General features: G+C 43.0%; 1 protein-coding gene across 1 annotated transcript in view; it reads right to left on the reverse strand.

Moving 5' to 3' along the window:
* The window catches only part of LOC115905814 (von Willebrand factor D and EGF domain-containing protein-like), a 247,084-nt gene that overhangs the window by 205,854 nt on the left and 16,248 nt on the right, over positions 1-24,982 (reverse strand). Inside the window, exons 2-3 of the mRNA XM_030952485.1 lie at positions 16,855-16,861; positions 2,040-2,226 (exon numbers count right to left, since the gene is read on the reverse strand). Coding sequence (XP_030808345.1) covers positions 2,040-2,226; positions 16,855-16,861 — 194 coding nt within the window. The remainder of the gene's footprint in view (positions 1-2,039; positions 2,227-16,854; positions 16,862-24,982) is intronic.

Here is a 24,982-nt window from a genome sequence, read left to right on the forward strand (position 1 = left end):
AAACTAAACTAATGAATATACCTTCACAAACCTGAATGAAAAACTCCAGAGAAGAGATTAAAAGAAACAAAAGCATGCATTGTTAGAAAGCAATCTCATACAGCTGGGCATTGCTACACACTCGGAATTGCTGAAATAGAACGAAAAATTAAACAGTATTATAGAATATGTATGTACACTTATAGAGCAACCTGGAAAACTTCATAGTGCATTGGGATATTTGAGGATGCCATGAAATGAATCTTTCAATAATAAGCCTGCCACTTAATTAATGTCAATAAGATTAATAGTTTATATATTCAAGGTGTTAAAAACTCTACAGAAATAACAACTATCTCTTAACATTTCACTAAATGTTAAATTATTAAGGTAAACTTCAGTTGTGATGAGTTCACAGGTCCAGTTTGAATGGATATAAAATGTTTTTGCTAATTTTGAGAGGATTCTCCAGCAGGAGTAGAATCACCTCATACCAAAGATCCTGGCACTCTAGGTTGAATATTTAATCTTTTAAGTAATTTATGGTAATTAGTTTATTATTTTCTGAATAATTTTGTTTAACTTTGTGTTTGAAATTATGCTAACCTCCTGAAGGTGGGATATATGAGGTGGCAGTGACTTTAGTGAGGGGCTCAAGTTGCTCTGGCAACAATGACTGCAAGTCAAACATTATTGTCATACATATTAAACACAGATAAAACCAGATAATTATTGTTTTGTCTCTTTTATAGAGAATGGTGGAGAGTTTTTTGCTGCACAAAGCCATTAGCATACTTATGAAACTAAAGAATGCAAGAATTGATTCAATGCAGAAAGAGATTCAACTTTAGCTTTTCCTTCAGTTTCCCTAAGGATTGCTTTAAATATTATTTTTTTTCTGATTTCTCCCTTCTGATTTCATCAGCAGAAGAAACCCCTAACTCATAATAATTTATATGGGAGAAGAGTGAGGCTGCAGAATCCATTCTTAAAGCCATACAGTTGCTTGGAAAAAGCACAGCTTGAGGTGACATACATGGTTTACTAAAAATCTCTCTGTGGAGCTGGCAAACACCTGACTTTATGCTGGAATATTTCCTAGCCTGGCTGAATATTGGGTGTTCCATGGGGATCCTGGACTGATGTCACTGCATGTGACAGTGGTATTGCTGGTTTTGACGGTGGTGGTGTTTTTGTTGCTGTTGGTTTTATTGTTGTGGCTGTTACTCTTGTAATTATTATTATTATTATGATCATCATCATCATTCAAGTGCTTTTCCCATTACCATCTCTCTTGGCTTTTGTGTTGCTGGAATGGCTCCAGAGGTATTAAAGAGTCTTTTTTCCCAGCCCCGCGACTTACAAAGAAGTCAAGATTCCTTGGCTCTGATTTCCAACGTTGTTTATTTTCTCTTATCTATCACATTCTTTCTCTGACTTGCTGAGATCTGTCCAGCAGGTTGGTTCATGGCACACTGACCGCCCTCAGGATGGTGTTCTCTTTTTTATACTAAGAACTACATGTATATTATTTACAATAATTTTCCAATACCTATCACCTATGTTAGACAGTTTGTCTCCACTTTAAACCAATCCAAAAGTGCCACCATCACAGCAGAAGATGGAGGGCAAGAAGAAGAAGAAGAAGAAGAAGAAGAAGAAGAAGAAGAAGAAGAAGAGGACATGCCCAGATTCCTCCATCTTGCCTCTTGAACCCCCATTCTAAATCCCCAAAATTCTTCTTTTTCACCCTGTGACAAGTTAGCTATCATTCCACTCAAACTCTTGTGGTTTGTAACTCCTCGCACAAAGTTGGTAATTGTTTCCACGGGTTAAAATCGAAGGCACAGGTGTCTTTGACTCCAGGCCAAGGTCTCTGAGCTCCCTGCCAGGGTCTCGAGTCCTCCAGGGCAGTCAGAGGAATGTCCTGGATTCCGACACACCCCCCTATCCCCACTGGATGCACAGCCTAGGACAGCACAGAGATGGATGGGCAAGAAACCCCCCCCACCCAGAGGGTTTATTGCAGCTCCCCAGGGGAGAGCTCGGGTTCTGCTGACCTCGACACATCTGGTGGGCATTTCCACGGGCCGCTGGCCGAGCATGAGGCGGTACCATGCCGGTGGCAAGGAGTGGTCACACACCAGCTCCTGGCTGGCCGCCCTCTGCAGCTCCAGGGAGTCGAAGCTGGTGCTCCTGCGGGGGTTGCGGAGGATGCGGTGTCCCCCCGGCCAGCACTCGGGGAAGCTGGGGAGGATGGAGAGGGCAATGAGTCATTAGTTAATCACTTTAATTCCTCTGGACGCTGCTAATAGCTGCTTAAATCTTGTCTGAGGTTGGAAATGGGGTTGTGTATTGTATTCCTATCTGTTAGAGGTGGGGCAGTTATCTTCTGTTCATTGGGCGGTTTTCTTTATCTCTTCCACAACCAATCCTCACTCCGGGAAATACCTTCTGTTAATGGGCCATTAATTATTAATTATTGTGGCCCTGATTTTTTAAGATTTTCTAAGCCTTCTGATGTTGCCATTCTTGTAACAAACTTTCTCACACACTTTCTGTAAATAACTCATTGTTTCGCATTCTTTTATGGAGGAGGAGAAATTTGATGGACTGTTGGTTTGTCCAGTGTCATTGGAGAGGTGGCACTGTCACCCTCCAATCCACTGTCACTTTTGAAAATCTATAAATGTTGGAGTCAGAAAATAAACTTCCCTTTTTTTCTTCACCTTGAGAGCAGCGGTGTGCGCTTGTGTTTTTTCGTGTCCTATAGTGACAAATTATCTTCTGTTAATGGGCCATTAATTATTAATTATCTTTTGTTAATGGGCCAGTGAGCGTCCCTGCATGGCTGATAAAATTCCATCATCCCATTGGGAGATGCTCCACCCAGGGGGAGGAGCCAAGCATTCCTACCTGGATACAATCTGAGGTTTGGGACGCCGCAGCAGCCTTTGCCCACTGCATTGCCAGAGGAGCAGCTTTCTGCTGCCCTGCATTGCCAGAGGGAGCCCAGGCCCATCTGCAGCAGCCCTGGAGCTGCAGAGGAAAACTCCCCCCTTGTGCAGGATCCCTGCTCCAGCAGAAGCACAGCTGGCACTGCAGGAGGGCTGAGCCACCATGGGATGGGACTGTGCCACCCCCTGACACACAGTTCAGGCTGTATTCTGACTCTGTCAGTGGTTTGGTTTCTTTTTTGTACTATTGTATTTGTATTTTTAATATTCCTAGTAAAGAGCTGCTATTCCTATTCCCATATCTTTGCCTGAGGGACCTTTAATTTCAAAATTATAATGATTTGGAGGGAGGGGGTTTACATTTTCCATTTGAGGGAAGGCTCCTGCCTTCCTTAGCAGACACCTGTCTTTTCAAACAAAGACAATCCTATATCCTTTTATGTTCCAGTTCGTTTTAGGATTGGGATGATATTCAAGGCACACAAATCCAGATTTAAATATATAAAGGTGCAAGCTTTGTAACATAAACATTTTAGTTATCTACATTTTCATCATATCTGAATCGGGACCAAACACCTTCACCTTTTAAAGTGACTTCAGCCTAATTTTAGGGATTAACATCTGAATGTCTCCTCCTCAGAAATTAAGTAGTGTTTTGAGGTTCCAAAGCCTTGTGACCTTTGAAAGTACGTGAGGTTTTAATTTCATTTACTACATGCATGAACAATTTTATCATGATATAAATTGATGCTCAAGTACAAAGTGCTCTTCACATGCTTTTAAATATGTGCTGAGAAGATTCAGAACAAGAAATGTCGAAAAGACAAAAAAAAAAAGAAATTGTATAAAAACAACAGTAGAGGGTTTTGAGAAATCAGCTGAAGTTAGGCTTGCAAATATTGAAGCCACAGGTCAGACTCACTTGAGTTTGGCATAAAGCCAAGCTCATCAAGGCTGAATCAAACCTGCTGCCCTTTGACGTGTGTTTGTTTACTCGCCTGTCCTGTTTATTTTCATACATTTCTTGAATTTTACAGACTAATCATTTCTTTTCTTCTCACCTAATAAAAAGAAGCCTTGTGGTGGTTCTGTTAGAAGTTGTTTATCTCCAAAGAGCTGAGCAAAAATGGCCTTTTCTTGGTTATCTGAGCCATTCCCTGATGAGGCCGGGTCCCTTTTCCCCACGTCAGCGCTGCAGAGTGGGCACAGGAGGGGACTGAGGTGGAGCTGCTCTGCTCCGTGTCTCAGCAACAGACGGCTCAGCTAATTTCTTGCTGCAGTAATCTTTAATTGCTAATGATGATGTAAGAGGCAGAGGCCACACCCCAGGAATTGCACAAACTGGCAGTTAGCAAAATCACCTCTTTTCACTGTAAATAGAGCTTATTTATGTGGCACAGCTGACAGAGAATAAGACCCCTCCCCACAACTTAATTTTTCAAATGTCACTTTTCAGATTGTAGCTGCGCTTTAATATTGCGCCACTGGCACTCTGAAACACATTTATCATTTTTATTTTATTGACAAGATACTCAGAAGGTCAAAGTCAATCCATTTATGGCAGTATTTTTAAAGATTATTTTGATTGTGCCAAAGGCAAGGCAATGGTACACAAGACAAATGGGGACAAAATGTAGCGTAACGAAGGCTTTATTGCAATTTTCAGGGAGCTAAACTGTCAAAGCCATTGCAATTCCAATGCAAAATTCTGCTGAATTAATACAATTGCCTTTTTAAATAAAAAAAAGTGCCCTAAGCTTTTCTTTCCTATAGGTAAGAGACATTTCAGAGAGGGAACACTTGGAAATATTGCACCTCTAATTAAATATGGGATCAAATTCCTTCCCTCAGAAGTCCTTTCTGGAGACCACATGGAGACTGTCCTTTGCTAATTCCCAGCCCAAGGGAAGAGGTGACATTTCAGCAGACCAACTATTTTACAAAAATGAAAAGTTTACCCTATATTTAAAACCCCTTAAAAAATGCAGACCCTTGCTGATCCCTCCAGTACCACTCAAGGCTTTAGAAGTGTTGATGGGAACAGAATCTTGGCTCCTGATGCCTTTTCCTTGCCTGAATTCGCTCCTGTCTGAACAAAAGGGAAAATAATCTAAAAGCAAACAGCTCTTTGCACGGTATTGCCACAGGAATCTTGCAAGGACATTGTAATATAATTAATTGCATTCACTCTCTCAATAGTAATAATATCAAATAGCGCCTTTAGATGTAACTAATAGCCTTCTGCTTGATATGTATTAGCTATAATCCAAATTCACACCACATGTTGTGGTCTTACCAGTGATTAACTACTCTGTCTAAACAATGCAAATATATCAGACACTGACACATGGCTAATTATTTTTCATCCCTTGCACGGTTTTGTTTGCAGCAGTTTAGAAAAGGTTTTCTCACATCATCACCAGAGGAGCTGAATGCTGCAGATGGGCCTGGCAGAGGCCAGGGGGCACATGGGGGACACCTCCAAGGTCCCTCAGGAGAGGGGTGCTCATCCAGTAAATTTAACAGCATTTGGGACAAAAAGCCATGTGTTTGGTCCCAAAGGAGCCCTGGCTCAAACAGCCTCCTCTGAAGGTGTGTTTTACCCCGAGTTCACTGCCAGAGTGTGTTTATGTACCTGTGCTTGGGTTTAGCTGGGCTGGCAGGCTGTCACTGAGGAGGCAGGATGGCAAATTGATCTGCTGTCACTGCCCTGGAGCCAGCCTGACGGATTCTGTTCCCTGCCTGACGCAGAGCAGACCCTGGTGGCACAAAAAGCCTCACCCAGGTTTTGCAGCAAGCCACGAGCAAAACAAACCCTCAATTAATGAGTTCCCCTTGTAAAATGGTGCTTATTATGGCCCCGTGACAGGGTGATTGTAAACTTTAATATGCAAATTGCAGGCTGTGCTGCAAGTTAATTACCACTGGCTTTCCTGCAGAAATAAATGAATTAAGGTATCAATGTAATCAGACTTTATTATAAAAATGTTATTTAAAAGAAAACAACAAGAAGGCACAGCTGAGCCCTGTTAGTTCATCATTTGAGAGATGCCCACTTGCACCTTGTGGTGGCTGCAGCTACGTTCAAGTCAGATGAAACTTTCCTGTTCTTTTTTAATTCAGGTGCAGGAGTCAAGCGGATGGACAGCCATGAAGTGCACAACATCCCAGCTGTCCCTTTCATGTCCACATTCTTGTCTAGCATGGAATGAGTGCTACTCTGAGCTATGCAGATTAGGTTGTCTTAAAAAGGAAATACTTGTTTTATTAAGAGAACAAATTTAATTTAATCCAGCTCTATTCTTACTATTGTATTTAAAGGGCCCATGAAAAAAAAAGGAAAAAAATTAAAAAGCTGGCTTTTTAGGGAGCTGGTCATTATGACCATTCTGCTTTCCTTCAGGAAGAAATTAAACATTGCACTGAGATTTTGTGGCTCTCTATCCGGAGATGCTGGAATTAAATGCTGGATGTACCTGGTGCTTTAGTCTCCTGCAAAGAGCTGCTTCTTGAATTACCACCAACTCAATATCGGCAAGGAGCTGTTGCTGAGACATAAACATTTGTTTGCTTTACTAGAGACTCAAAAGCTTTTATTTTTTTTTTTTAATTTAACAATTTTTTGTCAGAAAGTTGTGGCAAAGAGACACTGAGTAGCTCCTTTTTGACACTGAAAGCAAACAGATAATAATACCTGCTGTATCTGCTAAGTGAAAATGACATTTGAGTAACTCTGATGGCGTGATGGAGCAGGTTGCTTGGGGAAAAGCCTGTCTCCATCAAAGCCATGAGGAGTGCTGCTGCTAATGCCTGGGTGTTGAGAGTCATCTGTTAATGTGTGGGAAAGGAGGGGCAGCCTGTGGGCTCGCTGGGGAGAGGAGAGGCTCCTGCAGAAGGCAGAAGCATCCAGAAATATCCCATGGAAAATGAGCAGGAGGAGAATATCTGAACTGGATGTGCTGCTATGGGCAGGGGAGTTTGGCCCTCAGCTAAAGGAAACATCGATGTGACCACAGCTGGAGGAGATATTGGTGTCAGCAGGTCCTGGGGACAGCCTGGAAGCCCTCTCTGTGCTGGCCAGTATTGTACCAGGTGGCAGTGAGGTTCCACAGGGCCTTACCAGAGACCAGCCAAACAGGAGTCTGGAAAGGTGAACACAGAGCATCATCACTTTGGGAGACTCCCTGCTTCGGGATACCCTCCCTGCCCACATATTTAACACCTGAAACACCCACTGCTGTTTCGAGCAGGTTGGTAGCTGGATGCTCTGCAAACAGCTGAGTCCCTGTACACTTTTTGGGCACAGGTATTGGTGAGAAAAATGCTGCTTTGGGTCTTTTTGCTGAGGGTCTGTCCTTCCTGCTCATGGCCATGGGAAGACGCATCAGCCACAACAGAGATAAAGCCAGGAAACTTAAGAGTGGCAGGCTGAAAAATCAAAAGGAAATAACTTGCTAAACCTTTGCTTTAATTTCTAAAGACAGATGAGTACAAGTGTAATAGAGCTTTACCTGTCCCTCTTGCTCCCAGTAAATATCAGTGGCTTAGGTGGAGGAAGGTTTAAGAAGTTGTGAGATTTTGTTTGTTTGCTTTGAATAGCGGCTGCAAATCAAATAATATCAATAGGTGATGGCAGCCAGGAAACCCTGCAAGAAATATAGTCCACAAGCCTGAGGGGCATGTTTGCATCGGGCAAAGCCACACAATATATCTAAAGGGCATTCTAAAGCCTTGGGAAATAGCTGGCAAATTGTAAAATAACTTTTGTGTGGAGGGTGATTGAAAAGCCAGTGACTGATGCAGGCAATGCTAACCAAGAGCAGCATTTGGCAATGGGCTGTGAGTGCTCTGTGACCAGGAATGATGGGTCCCCACTTGCAGATTTCCTTCTTGCCATCATCTCCCATATTGTGGGAACTCAGTCTGGAGTTTGGCCCAAAAATACATGTAGGCATATGTATGTAAGCATACATACATTTTAAAAAATATGTATTTCAAATTATGCATGAGTACTGGTATTTTTGACACTTGTATGACATACAGTAAATTTTTGAGGTCCCTCCCTCTGTGGCAGATTTTCACATTTCTGCTTTTTGTTTCTTATAGTCCACAGTGGAACAGAACCTTTTCTGTTGTGTTTGACTTTCTCTTCACGGGAAAATTATGAAATATTTTCATTTGGAAAAATCATTCTGAAATGCTGAGGCTAATAAGCCATAACTCCAAATTAATTGCAGACAAAGGATGTGTTCCCTTTCTTATAGTTCTGTTTTAGAAACAAAAGGAAACATTTTAATGACGAGCCACTTCCATGCTCAGGGGCGGGATTTCAGTGACGTAGAAAAGCTCAGGTAAGAGTTTCTGAAGCTTTCAGCATGTCAGTGCCATCACTTCCCCAAACTGTCATTTACCACACATTGAAAGAGAGTTTGTGTAGAGAAGGAAAGGCAGATGTTGGGAAAGGGAAATTCTTTCCAAGCTCTTAATGGTATATTCTAAATAAAAGAAGAATCCAACCCATTTGACAACATTTAAAAATTCCTTTTGATGGTTGCACATCCCAGGTGAACAAACACCTATTAGTAGATATTTGTAGCTAAGGAACACCTGACAGTTTATTAAAGATAAAAGTTCCTGCCCTTATTTCACCAATACTTTAAAGATTTTTGCTTCAATTATTCTGCCTGCTGATGACAAAAATTTTCATTCTTAATGATATTCAGAGGCAGGAATTTGTTGTCAATGTGACAGCGATCGCTGCATTAAAATGCTTGAACCATGAGTGCCCCTCTGGTAGATAAAACATAATAACTGTATTTAAAAACCTTGATAGCTAATAAATAAAGCTATTTTCAGAGATTTCAGAAGCAGAGGAACCTCCTACTGAACTGAATTGATAAGGAAGCCCATTGTACAAACACACACACTCGTAATGGCCAGGTCTTGAACAAGTCACAAAGCATTCATAAGACAAAACTGATAGAGATAAATGAGCCATTGTGCAAAATGAATGTAATTATAGAAATTTTGACCCAGGAAGAGGCAAGAGGCTGAGCACCTGCTGAAAAGAATATGACATGTTATTTGTACTGAATAACAGGCAGATCTGAGAAAAAAACAAAACAAAAAAAAACCTACAATCTGAAGGTGTTGCTTTATAATGCATCTGAATTTCATTTGTCTGGGAACAAGGTCACTTGTCATCCTGGTCTGCTGTGGAGTAAAGCAATAAACTATTGACAAACCAAGGGCCAATGCTCAGCTCCAGAGCAAACAATTATTTATTCACGCTCCTATCTCTTATCTTGCCTTGCATTTCTATTTTTAACTGGTGGTTTAGAAAGGAGGAATCGATTATGTGAGATATTCTTCTGGTTTGTGTATCCCCTGAATAATTTGCAGAATAATGAACTGCACACAGCTCACACAGGAGGATGCAGGGACAGGCAGAGAAGAATTTTGTGTGGGGCCAGGGGAAGTGTCAGGAGGGGCTGATCAAATAGGTGAAAACAAGGGGTGCCTGTGGAGAGTGGGAGCAAAGTCTGAGTATCTTCCTGGCAGGTTACAGTGGATTTTGGAGAACAGTCACAGCAGATGGGACAGACAACACTTTCTTCAGTATTCTATAAATAGAGCAGATGAAGGAAATTTTTATTTTCAGGGACAATGCATGTGTGGCCAACTGAAGTAAATGAGCCAAGTGTCCAGCAGAATAGTTTTCCTTTAAAATGCTTCAATCTCCAAGAATCACCGTCTGGCATCTCTCATCAGTATGGAAATTGCTCATGGATAATGTGGTGGACACAAAAAGGACAGGAAATGTCACATGGATAAAAAGCAATGGGCAGTTGTACAAGGCCAGGTGAAGCCACTACACCTGCTTTACAAAATGCAGCCTCATTTATTAAATGTGCCAGTTAGGAAAAACAGCAAAGCCAAATTGTGTCAATAGCTCTATTATATTTGCCCAAATCTCTTCCTCACTCATTCTGGCTCTGTCCTAAAGCCAGGAAGGCTGAGAATCTGAATATAGAAATCACTTACTATTGCTGTGTCACAGCAGAATTCAAAGCCTCATAAATTTCCTCAAGTTATCTCTAAGTTAATCATGATGCCTTTAAGGGCTTCTCAATAAAAATCAATAAAAAGAAAATTATAATTATTGTTATTGATTGGTCTATTTTGCTCTCATCCTTCAGAATGAAAAAGTGAAATCAAAGGAAAAGGGTCTTTCGTACCTCCTAATCTCAGCTGAGCATGCAGTCACAAATTTAGCTTTCCTAAATAGAAGCAACAAAAACAAACTCACAGGTTTTGATTTTAGAAGCCACTGGGCTCTATTCAGATGGAAATTTGATTTCCATGGAGAGCTGGAGGTGTTTCTACGCCCCAGCTATGACACTGGCTAATTACCATTCGCCAGCCTCACATTTTTCCAGACTGCCCCCACGGATAATGCTGAATTTTGGCCACATTTTCCTGCACTTCCTCAATGCAGTGCTGTAGGTGGATGATATTATGCTGGGGAAAGTGTCAGCACTCCCTTGCTGTCAGTGCTTCCAGCAGAGGCTGGTGAGCAGATAAGGGACTCTGAGTGCAGGCAGCTCTCAGTGCTGCCAAATTCCAGGTCTGCTGTGTGTCCTGGGTGTGATTCAGCTCCTGTTGGATGCAGGGTGACCAGGCAATTTTTCCTGCTATTGTTTTGCTATTATTCATTGCTGTTATTCATCCCATTCACTGGCTTCAGCTCCTCACGTGTTTATAATGGGCTTTTCTGTCAGGGCTCTGACATTTAGGATGAATGGCTGGGTTCCCTCTTGCCTTTGGAGTAAGGCTGTGTTTGTTACAGTGCTGCAGTAATGCACACAGACATGCTCCACTTCCCAGCTACTGCACCAGCCTGGAAGGATCTCTCCACTAAAATTTAGGTTTTCTTTGACCCCGTCCTCCATCCATTTGTGGGCTGTGTGAAACTTGGAGAGAGTTGATATGAAACAGGCTCGAGCACATAGCAGCTCCTGCTGTGGATGCAAAAAGTTCTTCTCATGCATTATAGCACGCTGGATGGATTTAAAAAATATTGAAATAAAAGGTCATGAGCTAGAAATAGCCAGCAGCCTGCCTGGCCACTGTGATAAGATAAAGCTGTGTACTCCCAGCCGTGGAATTGCGACATTAAGCCTAATAGATTTCTAAAATCCAAATTTATCAGCAATCCTCACTGTTTGTTTCTCCAACATTTGAAAGGCGCTGATTGGGTGTATATAGGCATGGTATCTTCAAACCTAAAAGAAATCAGTGCCTTCCTCCCATGGAAACAGGACTGTATAAGTTCCAGACAGCATTTTCCCTGGGCATCATGGAATTCCAGGGAATCTCACACACCTGGTTGTGTCTGTAGCACCTGGCAGAGGTCTGGTAATGCCTACTCACACCATGAAACAGCAAGGCTTTCAGTTCCTATATACAAAAACCTCCAGATAAATGTATTTGCTATTTTTATTTAGTTGAATTTATTTCTCAGCTCCAACAGGCACTGACTTTCCTTTTATTTTATTTAGGGTCATCTATGCTTTGGTTGCTCCACAGATCTCTGCTTATTTTCCAGGAGGAGTAGGACCATCAATAAAAATAGCAAGGTTTCAGGAACTTATAAAGCCTTCAGCTATAAGGTGCTTTTTGATGTAAAAGAAAATGCAGCCCAGCTGGTATCAGCTGAGTCTTCACCACATTTACAGCTGCTACCTGTGCAACCTTTTAGGATGCAATTACCACAACAAGGAAAAGCATCTCCATAATTATATATATGTAAAGCCCATTGCCTTTCTGTGGCCATGCAGCCAGAGCTGCAGGTACAGATCTGCACGTTCACAGGGGATTAGGGAGGCACAGGAACAAACAGGAGACAATTGCTGCCCCATATGGTGCACATTATTGGCAGCTGTGCTCTGATCAGGATCAGCCGTGCAGAAGGCAAACCTACTGATTTCTTCTCATTTACACTGAATTAACTTTGATCACAGTGTAGGTTGGTGTGTTTTAAAGCTTCTGCTGTCTTAAAAAACATGCCTGTGTCCCCAGAAGAGAGGAAATGAGCAGAAATGAGCCCTGTCCCTCAGTGGCTGATGGGGCTGTGGGAGGGTTTCCCATGCAGGGATGGGTTGGAATGGGATGGGGATTTCTTCCACCATGGTCTACGTGGTGTTTCTTACAGGAGGTATAGCACTGGCACTTTGTGTTCTTTAGAAAGAAAATAAAGGAAAATCAGATTGCCAGATGGAGTATTCTCAATGGGAACCACTCTGCTCCTCAGACACTGACAATGCAGTACGGTTTCTTCTCACCAGATGAGATGAATCCTAGCAATTTTTTATTTCTGTGGAGCCATTTCCATGCTGAGCTTTTCATTCTACTCTTCCACCTCCTTCTTGCCTGATAACAGCCAGAACATGCTTTTAGATTATGAAATAAAGTTATACCTTTTAGTGAAATGCATGCTTTAAAAAATAGCATTACTGAACTGAAAGGGGAGGCAACCAGACCTCAGTTCTTTTGCTAGGGAATAATTCAACTGAAAATGTTATCTGTGCATCTCCATCCCTGGGTAAACAAGGCAGACAGGCAGCATTTCAGGTTTTCTTCCATCTTTCTGTCATCAAAACAAGACTCAGTTTTACATTCTTAGTTGGTAATTGGCTAATAACTGTAATTTTCATCCTGAGAAGATAGGCCAGTAACCAGTGCTCAGAAAAACCCTACAATATGACAATTGATCAATTCTTCATTAGACTTGATGCAGTCAGGTTACCACAGTCATTTCTTTTGCAATTTGAGCTAAAAATAAAAAACAATCAGCAAAAATCTAGTCAAGCAATTTCAGATTGGAAAGCCATAACACAAATTAATGCACAAAGAACCAGCAGGCAATCAATTTATCATTTGCTACTTTATTCTTTAGCAATTTGCAGTCATTGCTGAGTTGCTTTTGAAACTTGTAAAATTTGATTATGTGAAACCTGGTGAGTGTCAGGCTTTGGTCATTTTGTGTTTTATGAGTTGTTTTATGACAAAAGGATGTAACCTCAAGCTGTGCCAGGGGAGGTTCAGGCTGGAAATCAGAAACATTATTCACTGAAAAGGTTGTTAAGCATTGGAATGGACTTCCCAGGGAAGTGGTGGAGTCACCATCCCTGGAGGTGTTCAGGAATTGACTGGATGTGGCACACAGTGCTCTGGTCTAGTTGAAAAGGTGGTGTTTGGCCAGAGGTTGAACTCAACCATCTTAGAGGTTTTTTCCTCTTAATGAAGTTGTGATTTTGTGATTCTGTGATTCTATTCCAGGAGCTGGTTGGAGAGCAGAGGGTTTGTACGGGTAGACCTGTCTGGCATCTGCTGATACCCTGCACAGCCACACATAGCTAAGCCTTAGCCTGGAAGTCCTGGCAGCAATCTTTCTGTAGTTTTCTACAATTAACCCTGTTCAGAGAAGGTTTAGATGCCCCTAAAACTTCAAATGCCACTTTGAAAGCTGCAGTGTGAACCTACAGCTGCAAATAGTGCAGGGAGTGGCTGTGGTTCCCTGTGCAGGAGTGGCTGCTGCCTCTCCCACTGCACCCCCAGGGCGAGTGGGGTAGCACAGAAATGGGATGATGATTTTAAAAACTGTAATGATGATTTTGACCCCGGGGTTTGGGTAACTCACCTGCCAGCCCATGAGCAAGGAGGGCTTTGCCTGTGACAGACTGAGGAGTGGTGGTGGTGCAGCCCTTACACCTCTCACACTCGCCCACAGGTGACTTCAAGAGCCCCTTCTCTTTTATTATCCCCCATGATGCCCATCTTTTGCTTTCAGCAATGAGGGCCCCACTTTAGCCCTGATAGTGAAATGGGTTGAATAAATGTTGCTTGCAAGCAGCAGGAATGCTCTGAGAGGCACTGGGTGTGTTTGGGGCACAGGCAGCAGAACAGGACCAGCAGAAGGCAAAAAACCAGGTGAGAGGGGCAGGGTGACTTGGGGACATTTTCTGCTGGGTTTGAGCTTCATGGGCAGATTTGGAGCTGGCTGATTTTCCCTGACTTCAAACCATGACTGCCATGTGCTGGGGCAATGGCCTGAGCATTTGGGTGCTTCATGGCAGATCCCCTCCCACTGAAACCACTCTCCTTTCTGTAATTTTGTTAACTATTCAAATATAAATATAAATTAGAATGCTCTAACTTTGGCAACTTCCAATGCTGTTTCTCTTCTTTGAGTTTTTCTTTCTTTGAGTTTTTCTTCTCTTTGAGTTTTTCTTTTCACTGATGCATATTCAATTCTGCTTATAAAATGCATATTTTCTTGAAGAAAACCTGCAGGTCTAATACAAAAATGCCTCCTTGCTGGACTCCCATTCTCACCCCATGCCGCTTAAGCAAGCTTGCCCTTTTTTGCCACGGACTGCAGCTCTCTGTGATGATCTCTCAGCTCTCCCTCCATGACCCTTGTGGGTCCCTTCCAATTCAGGCTACTCTAGGATTCTATTTTTAACCCACAAAGGCTTTAAAATGTGGTGTGGAAGGAAATCCAGGGTCCAAATTTACTGTGAAGATCTCTGCTAGATATTCCTCAGCCTCTCATTGCTCCTCTGCCATGCCACAGGAACACTCTGGGCTAAAGTCAAGTTCCATTTCATCCTTTCTATTGTATGCTGAAATAAATGTCTGCTGCAAAGCAAGGCACTCAAATCTAGGTTATTCCCTCACAGAACATGTAGATCCAGCAGCTTGGCTTGATATTAATGACATCTGAATGGCTAAATACTGCAAAGTGGGGTAAAAGTTTGCTCCTAGGGATCCAGCAAACACACTTAAACCACTGAATTATCTTAATTCTAAAACAGCCCCCCAGCAGCACCACAGGGCCAGGATACACTCATGGGTTATTTTGCTGTATCTGGAATTTTGAGGCTATTCCAGAGGCATGAAGGCACAATGAAAAGCAGAGTGGGACAAACATGTGAAGGCTTGAGGTATAAAAGGATTAACAGATGCTAATGCTCTGCATTTTTCTGCTGCAATAATATAAGCACAGACAGCTCCCAGAGCAAAGCAGAGAGTGAAGGATTGCCTGTAGGAGGGACAGAAAGACATGGCTATCATGGTGTGTTGCTGTAAATTTTGAAAAAAGGCAACTGTTGAACAGATGTTACCAGCATACAGAAGATTTAGTGTGCAGATGATTTGCAAATCACTGGTCCACTGAGGAAAAGTTACTTTTTCCCATTTGAAGTAAAATCTTTCCAATTTTCCCAGAGAAATAAAATCTTTAAAATCACAGAGAATGATTGATAGTATTGAAATTCAAGCTAAACCCCTCTTCAGCCTAAAATTAAACATTTTGTAAGCAGGAGGCATTGAGGCATTTTGTTTGCAAAGACATCGAAAGGAAAAAAAAAATTAAACTTTCAGAAAAATATAGCTCTTTTTCTCTAGGCTAAATAGCTTGTCAGATTCAAAATGAAATTATGGTAGATCTTGCTGATGTGGGGAAAAGTGTCACTGGTGCCATTTGAACCCCCTGTTAACCCAAAACACTCTCCCAAGGGCACTCACAGTGTTGGGTTTGCTCCAAGGAGAATTATCCCTGTGGTTTTGTTTTCCTGATCTCCATTTCCTTCATTCACATGAAATGCTTTAGGATGAGCTCTTTTTTATTTTTTATTTTATTTTATTTTTTTTAAATTCTGTCTGTGAGACAGCCAGGTCCAAAATGCAAATCACCTCAAGCAAGGATGTCTAATTGTAATTTATCTCCCATACAGTACAAGCACCTAAAGGAATGCCTCCCCTAGATACTCCTGCAAGATTTTTACATATTTCTTCAACAGCACCACAGTTTTCATCCATCCTGAGAGACAGCTGCCCTTACCATCATTTTGGACCTTTTGGGTTGCAGTTCTTCATGGTCCCAATGGAAATGTGTTGATTGACCTGCTACTGGGGTCTCAGTCACTGCCATGGCGAGGCCGGGCAGGCCTGACTCCAGTGGCCACAAGCCACGGTTAATTTCTGTGTTTCTCTCAAGCTCATTTCTTGGTATTTGTTGCTTATTCATCATGATTCCTGGCTGCAGAGAGCACATCAAAGTGGATTTTTTCCCTTTAATCAGGGACCAAAAAACATTATCACTCTGATCATAGGGTTGCAGTCTCCATATTTTCTTCTCAGACCTATTCTTGGAACGTGTCCCATCATTTAAAATCCTCTTCTAAGGCAGGACAAATTCCCTTTTCTCTTTCAAGGCAAACCTTTTCTTAGGAGACAGACCTTGTGGGTGCATGCCAAGAATGACATAGATTTTTATGCAGATTAAATCTTATTTGCAATAATGATTTGCAGTATTTTCACATCACCAAAGTCCTTTCCAAGATTCCTCACAACAGCAGGTTATTTTGGCTGTGATTACATGAGAAATGGCAGCCCAGCTCTTTGCAAAAGCCTCTGCAAATAGTCATTAAGCTAAATCTCCTTTCTTTGAGAGTGGGATGTAAAGAACTGACATGCCATCATATGAGTGTGCACATGAAATATGCAGAGGAGACTGTTTTTCACCCTTTTTAAAAGACAGGTGCATAACCACTATATTATATAGTTATTATATTTAAAGTAACTAAAATAGGAGTTGTTTTCCTGCCAGATCAAGCAGAAGTTGGACCTGTTAAAAAATAATGTCAAGATTAAATAGAACAAACCAATTAATCACTTCTTGTGGCCCATGTAAAATTAACACTACAGCTGAGTTAGCACCTCTTACACTGAGAGGGGGAAAATCCCTGTCCACAAGGCAAAACCTTGCCAGCAGGAGAAAGAGAGGGATGCTCTGGGGACAGGCTGCCTGTCCCTGCTGTCCTGAGCTCCAGGCTGAGCAGCAAGGAGCCACGGGACACCTGGGCACTGCAATGGGAGGTCAAAGCAAACAGGGCAGGAAAGGACCAGGGAAGGTCATTGAACGTCCCTGCATCCAACAGCATCCCCAGGGATTGTCACGCACGAGATAACTCTGTGAACTTCAGGGATGCTCAATTGCTGGGTGTGTGCTCTCAGCAGAGAGCTTGTTCGGGGTCGTTTCGCGTTTTTTTGGGTTGTTTTGGCAAAGGAGTCATCTCTCTGAGCAGCTCCCAGTGCTGGAGCTGTGCTCCTCATGGGAATATCTGCAGGTCCCTCTGAGGAGAGGACTCCAAGCATTCCCCTGCTGCTCAACAACAAGGGGGGGCTTCTTCACACCCCTGTCTGTTCAGGGCTTGTCATGGATTTTCTGTGCTTGTTTTACTCTCTCCCTGCTAACAGCTTGCCCCTGAGTATTTGGATTCAGTAGCAAGTAACTAGAGTGAGATACTATATGTTAATTGCAGCATGCTTTTTGCCTGATAAAAGTGAAAAGTATAAGCTCTTGGGGAGATTATTGCATATAAATAGGCCAAGGCAATGGCATGGAGAACCCAGCCAAGCAGCAGCTTCACCATTAAGATTTTATCTAAATGATCCAATGTCGTGAAGGAAGGAAAAAAGCAGCAGAAGGCTGGGCAGCAAGATCAAACCACCTAAAAATCTGATTTCTGCTCATGCAGAGGTTTTGAATGTTGAGGTTTTTAGTATGTCTAGGAGGTGCTCAGGCTGTGGTGGTGCATCAGAACAGTTAATCTCTTGCTGGGGTGACCGTGTACATCTTGCTAGAGCAAACAAATGTAAGTGGCAGGGGAAAGGATGTTGTTCCTTGACGCAGTTGTTCTCCTGACACTTCACACTGTGAAATACACTCCAATTTCCCAACAGAAAGAAACCGGAATTATGAAGAATAAGATTGACTGAAATGGATGGCAGTGTTTAAAAAAATGTTAGCTAGTATTGATGTTTTGGAGGGAAAAAATGACTCCAGGAATGCTGGCCCGGGGAGGTGATGGATAGGGCTGCCACGAGGGCTGTGTCGTGCTGGATAAGTCACTCCAGCCGTGTCAGGGGTGATCATTACTCCTGTGCTCCTTGTTTTCTGGGTGCCTGACTGGCGACCCTGATATGCAGAATTACGAGGCACTTAAAGTTGGCTGCCTCTGGAATCTTGGTGTTGGAGCAGGCTGTGAGCTTTCTGATGGAAATATTTTTTTTTTTTCCCCTCTGTTGGAAAACGTTGGCTCGGCACAGCTGAGGTTTTCACAGAACGTGTTCCTCCACTGAAGTTCTTGTTGTGTGATTTTTAGTACAGAATTGCTGGAGGGCACAAAGGGAGAAAAGAAAAGGGAGAAAGCTCTGCACTTTGGCATAATCAAAGCACATGAGAAAACACAAAATGAGGGGCTTGGGCTCTGCTCTGGGTCTGCCTGAGCAAAAGTTCCCAAATTAATGTCACTGTCTCCTGGGCTGATGGCTACTAGGGGGTTGTGGATGTGGGGAAAGGGGAGGAGAAAAGGATTTTTCTCCCTTTCCCTCTCTTTCTATGTGCTTTTACTAAACATTTCAAAAGAATTTGTTTCATTGCAGTGTGAAAGAGTGGAAAAAAAGCCTCTGTGCTTTTCATGAAAGGGAAGAGCAGCTCTGCTTGCTCTGCTGTGGGCAGCTCTGGGTTCAGGGGTCAGACACCTCAGCAGATGGGACCTCAGCCCCATTTCCCTGTCTCTGCAATTACAAATTAACAAAAACAATTAACTCCTTGTCCTGGAGATGCCGGTGAAGGCAGGATACCCCACACCTCACACTTGCCTCTTACTAAACCAGTAATGCTGCAAGAAAAGAGCCGGCTCTCATGCTGCAATTGGCTCTTAATAATCCACACCAGCTTTTCCCCTATTTCCCTATTTTCTGAGACAGGATTTAAGGTTGCTAAGCCATGCACCTGTGGGGTTTGCCTGCCCCCTTCCAGTCCCAGGGGAAGGAGTTTTGTGAGCAATGATCACCAGACAAGGTGTCTCAGCACTTAAATCATGGCTAACCCTGTTCCAGCCCTGCTCAGGCTGCTCTCCCTCTTTCTCCACCACCTGTGGCCATACCCAGCTGTTGTCTCCCTGCTCCACATGTAACAAGAACAACCACAGCCCCTTCCAGTGCTCCCTTCTCTGAGGTAAGCCCATTTCCTTTTCACTTTCCTTTCAGGTCACATTTCCAGGTCCCTCGTTAGCATTGCAGCTCACTTTCTGAACTGCCTCTAATTTGCCCAGCTTTATTTCTGCAGGATGATCAAAATTAGTCACAGTAGTCCAGCTGTGGCCTCTCAAATCCATGTGCACAGGTCTAATGGGTTGCTGTGTTTTCTGTGCACTGTGCTCAGTAACAAATTCCAGTCTTAATTTTCCTAATAACTCTGCAAGTTGCAAATCATTAGGAGGAACCCGCATGGAAGGCAGTCTGGCTGGTTTGTAGCATCTCAAACCATCATTTTTTTTACTTTTTCTCGTTAAGCACTGAATTTTTGCCTCTGATTTTGCCCTTTGGATGTCAGAAGTTCTGTGTTCATTTTTGAAGGCAACTTTTGTTTCTAATGATTTTATTTTTACTCATGGTGGTATGCCCATTTTTAGCTCTTTCTCTCATTTTTGTGCCTTGTGTTCTTATTAAGGTCTTGAAATAAACTGCTAAATATCTGATTGTAATGAAATGGCTCTGAGAAAAATGAAGCAAAAAAAAAAAGGTTTTGAATGCATTTATGTTCCCTTTCTATTACCTGCTCTTTTTCCCTGTTAATGGCTCTGCACTACTCTCCTTTGCCTTCAACATTGATATTATTTTGCCTTCACCCTACAAAGGCCATGAAAGTAAATTAATGACTGCAAATTAAGTACCCAGTTAGGCTTTTTTCTTCTTTATTATACTGTCTGGAAATAAATGGCATTTCCAAGATGGGTTTTGCTACTTTGAGCAATGCATGCATCAAAGCCACATGCTCACAATAAGAGTGACATGAAATGCTGGCTCACTGCTCTGTCATCTGTCCTGGGAGCTGCAGGAACCACAGGTCCTCCAGAAATCGGGGCTTGGTGGTGCCACAAGGGCTGGATCATCTTTTACAGGCACCAGGAGCAAATTGCAGAGGTGAAATTTGGGGTTGCAGCTGCACATTTGGGGTTTCCTGGTTTGTGAGAATTCCCACTGTAGCTTGGTGTGTTGATAGATGGAAGGGGAAATATTTGCTCTGCCCTGGTAGTGTCCTGTCAGCGTGTGACCGTGTTCACAGGGGTCTCAGGTTGAGGGAAGAGACCAGGATCTGACTCCATGGTTCAGAAGGCTTGCTTTATTATTTTATGATATATATTATATTAAAACTATACTAAAAGAATAGAAAAAAGGATTTCATCAGAAGGCTAGCTAAGAATAGAATAAGAAAGAATGATAACGAAAGTTTGTGTCTCCGACTCTCTGTCTGAGCCAGCTGGACTGTGATTGGCCATTAATTGCAAACATCCAACATGGGCCAATCAGAGATGCACCTGTTGCATACCACAGCAGCAGATAACCATTGTTTACATTTTGTTCCTGAGGCCTCTCAGCTTCTCAGGAGGAAAAATCCTAAAGAAAGGATTTTTCATAAAAGGTGTCTGCGACAGTCAGCTTCTTCAGGGTGAAGGAGTTTTGTGAGCAATGATCACCACACAAGGTGTCTCACCACTTAAATCATGGCTAACCCTATTCCAGCCCTGCTCAGGCTGCTTTCCCTTTTTCTCCACCATCTCTGGCCATGAGGAATAGCCAGCTGCTGCCCTGGTATGTCCTGTCAGCTTCTTCAGGGCACTGAATGCTTCCTTGCCTTGGAAGGAGTTGGGTCTTTCCCTCCTGCCTGGGGTTGTACCTCCATCTGTCACTGTTCCGTGCTTATCCACGGGAAAAGGACAGAAAAATGAATATTCTCAGTGAACACATGCATTTGTAGCCATTCCCACTGCTGAGGTGGGTGCCGGGTGTCTGATTGTGCCAGGCAGTGCTGCTCTCTTCAGTGCTGGTACCAGGTCTCATGTGAGCATCTGTTTTGTGACTTGTAACTGCACTGTTCTACCCAGAGGGAACAATTAAAGTGAACTATGTTGTCTCTGAAGTGACCAGGATTTCCTGCAATAAGGCTGTTCTTACCTGGTGACCTGCAGCAAAATTAAGACCTTATTTTCTGTTGGAGAGGTGTGAACAACCACCAGGGTGAGTCCAGACTTGACCTTGCTTTCCTCTCAAATACTTTTTTTTTTTCCCTGTACTTTTTTTAAAATTCTCTTGTCCAATCTGGCTGCTGGGGATTTTACTCACAGGCTGTCATCTGACCTTTCTGCCCATGACTGTAAAATTAATTAAACATGCCTCTCTCCATGCCTGCTCACTAGACAGACTGTCCATTCCAGCATTAGTGAGTGCAGAGTTCCCATCAATATTAACAGGAAATATCTGAATACAGGGCATGGCAATTCTGCACTCTGCCTGCTGTACAAACCAGCTCTCTGTGCATCCTCTCCATGTCCTAGATGTGTAGCCTCTTGTCTTCTGTGTCCTTTTGGCTTAATTTTAGTTTGCCCTCTGCTTTCCCCTCCATCACTGTGTTATACATGGACAGTTGGCCCGTGTGACTTAACCACGTTGGTCTCCTCCTGCTGCTTTACCTCAATCATCTCCAGCCTTTCTCCACTGAAATGACAAAGGGACTTTCTCCCGTGCCATGGAAAACATGAGCTGAGCCAATATGACAGAGCTGGGGTTCTGCATGCATAATTTCAATAGCATCCCCTGGAAGCAGGCACCGGGCTGAGCTCTTTTTAATGAAATCACCCTTGTTATCAGCCTGTTCTCATTCAGTTCTCACAGAAGGATTGCTCACAGCATGAGTCATGCCAGGCATTTCAGTGTCTCTCTCAGGAAAACAGTGAAGATAATAAAAAGGGGTAAAAGCAGAAAAAAACATTTGGAAATACAACACTTAGGAGCAGTGATGCTGCTGATAATTTTCAGCCATTTTGCAGAACATTAAGAAGAAGGAAACCCAGTCAAACACCAAAAGTGACATTTTATTCATTGATTTTTTTTTTCTTTAAATTTATTTCTGGGCTTACTTGCATCATTGTGCAACTCTAAAGTTCCATCTTTATTTCATTTTAAGGTTTTCTGCTCTCAGAACTCTCTTCTCCACAGAATAATAGAAAGCTCAGCAGGGCAGGAGAAGACACTCCTTTAATCATGTGAGGTTGGGGCCGAGCCCCTGCCATGGCTCCATGGGGAGGTGCTGAGGCTGAAATGTGCCCTCCTGCTGCCATCCTTAGGGAGCAGGGTGAGCCCTGTCTGGCTGCTTTCTGACCTCAATCCTCTCCTGTCCAAGCAAGGAAGGGATCACACCACACACAGGTGTGCACTGAGCTCATCTGTTGCTGAATTTTTTTGCACACGTTTTCCTCCAAAAAATACTTTTATTTTTTCTTTTTTTGCAAAATCAGTTGGTGATAGCTACATCATTATGAAGCTTTCCTGGCACTGCATCTGCTGATTGATGGCTGTGAAAATGCAACATATTTCATTTTCTTTTCCTAGACGTGAAGCCAGCTGCTAATGGTTTTCCCAGGGTGAAGCTGGCAGCTGCAGGATCAGGTCTGGGGCTCTGAAATGTACATTTGCAGGAGAGCCACCTGGGCTTTTGGCTGTTTCATTAGTGGTCATTACTGCTTGTGGAAAAGGATCTGAGCAGAGTGGGTGCTGAGCCTGGCTGTAAATTCTGGGGTTTGATTTGGGAAACCACAGCCATTAGTGTCAGATGATGGAGGGGGGGAGCTCAATGATCTCAAAATCTTTCTGTCTGCAATTAAAACTTCCAGCTCCTGTTTCCAGAACCATATTGAGTCCCATGGTTTAACAGTTCACATTTATTTACTTTTACTCATTTGCCTCCTCAAGTCAAATACAGAAACTAATGCACAAGAAGCACCCTTTTTCTGCTAATTGTGAGTGCTTGCTGAGGGCTGGAGTGTGAATGCCAGAGCATCATTAAGATGAAACTGTGGCTCTCTGCAGACACCAGACAGCAATAAGTAATCTTCTCCTTCAGTTCTTGGGTAAAATTATTATCTAATTCACTCTAGAAAGAGGTGTTTTATTTCAACATGTCTATATTTAGGCTGACTTTCCTGTATTTAATACACAGCCAGGGAGAAGGGACTTGTGGTGGTCTCCAAGGCCATCTGGGCTATGGGATCGCTCTGCTGCTTCAAAACCCCTCTTTGGCTTTGAAAAAAAAAAAAGGGTGGGCTTGGTCCCTCCTAGATGTGTGGGTGGCATGTTCTTCTGGGAGGTGGAGGCAGGCAAACTACAGCTCTGGGATCTCTGCTGCTTAGAGTGTCCTCGAGAAAAGCTTGAAAGTCTCTTTTCCCAGCCCGGCGCTTGAAGAAAGAGTCAGGGCTCTTCATTTCTCGGTCTCAAGGTTGGTTATTGTATCTTATCTATAAATTTCTTTCTCCTGCCCTGCCGAGGTCCGCTCAGCAAGGCAGTCAGAGGCACTCTGCCTGCCCCCAGGGCAGTGTTATGTCTTTATATGAAAAACTACGTGTACAATGTTTACAATTACTTTCCAATACCTATCACCTATGTTAGACAGTGAGCTTCTACTCTAAACCAATCCCAAAGTGCCAACATCACAGCAGAAGGTGGAGGCCAAGAAGAAGAAGGAGAAAGGCTGGACACACCCAGATCCCTCCATCTTGCCTCCTGAACCCCCATACCAAAACCCCCAAAATCTACTTTTCCACCCCGTGATAACTTCACTATTATTCTACTTAATTTGTCATGGCTTGCAGATCTTCATGTATGGTTGGTAACTTGCTCCACGGGTCATAATCAAAGCCACAGGGGCATCTTGGACTCTGTGCCAGGGTCTCTGAGCCCCTGGCAGGGTCTTGGGCAGGGTCTTGGCTGCTCAGGACAGCCAGAGGGATGTCCTGGGTTCCAACACTACAGGGGCTTTGGTGGTGCTGGCTGTTTCTCCCTAAACTGGATTTTAAAAAGGCAGGCAGGAATTCTTATCTTTCCTAGAGAAAGATAGACTCACCTGGATGCCTGGGGGGAATAAAATAAAGCAGAGCTACGAAGAGATTCCCCATCAGTTTTGTAAGCTGCTGTCAGGCAAGGAGCGGGAGGATCTGCATTTGCATTTCGTGGAGTGTTTCACAGCCACTTTAATGGGGAAGAACAAAGCAGGAATGATTGCTTGTGCTGCAGTTTCTGAGAGCAGCAAGAGGAATTTCATAATCACACAAAATCACACGAGCACAAATTTTGCATTGTTGGCCCCTGACAGAAAACTGACCTTGACAAACACTTGAACAACCTTAAACGGGAGAAATAAGTTCTATAAGCAGAAATACTGTAAATCAGAAGCTTGCTTCCACATAGGGAAGTCCTCTTTGCTTGATATCTAATCTCAATGATCAAGAAAAAGCATTCATAATTGTTGAGTGGTTGAGAAGTGGGCCCAGAGTGTGCATCCTTTTCTCCTGTGAGGCTCCTGGGTTGGATTCTCTCTCCTCAGTGAGTGCCACGGAGGCTTTAGATAAGGAACCTGTGAAGAATAGCTGAGCAGTGAAAGCTATTATCCTAAAGACTGATATTTACTGGATTCCTGCTTTTTGCCTTTCTAGCTGAGTCACACAGAATTTCCTTTTGTTGCTGCACATTCATTTCCCTCCTTCCTCCAGCAAATCCCAGTGAATTGAGCAGGCACATATCTTATACAGAGCTATCCAGAACCATCTCCAAAAACCCTTTTGTGTCCTGCTCACACACAAATGAGCCTTGAACACTCCCAGGGCAGAGCAGTACATTAGCAAGCCTGAGGATTACCAATAGAATTGGGTTTAATAAAAAAAGGCTGTGCTAATGGATCACAAGGTGACTGCTCCCACTGCAATGTGAAAAGCAGTGCTGGAAATGCAGTAAAGCAACAGTTAAATTAGTGCCACTGTACAGAGCTCATTTGGATCCCTGCCTGCTTGTTCTGATTTGCACAAGCAGTGGGAAAGGCTATTAGGGTAATCAGGAGAATGAAGAGCTTGCTTTTAAAGTAT

This window comes from Camarhynchus parvulus, chromosome 7, assembly GCF_901933205.1.
Source record: "Camarhynchus parvulus chromosome 7, STF_HiC, whole genome shotgun sequence".
NCBI classification, from domain to species: domain Eukaryota; kingdom Metazoa; phylum Chordata; class Aves; order Passeriformes; family Thraupidae; genus Camarhynchus; species Camarhynchus parvulus.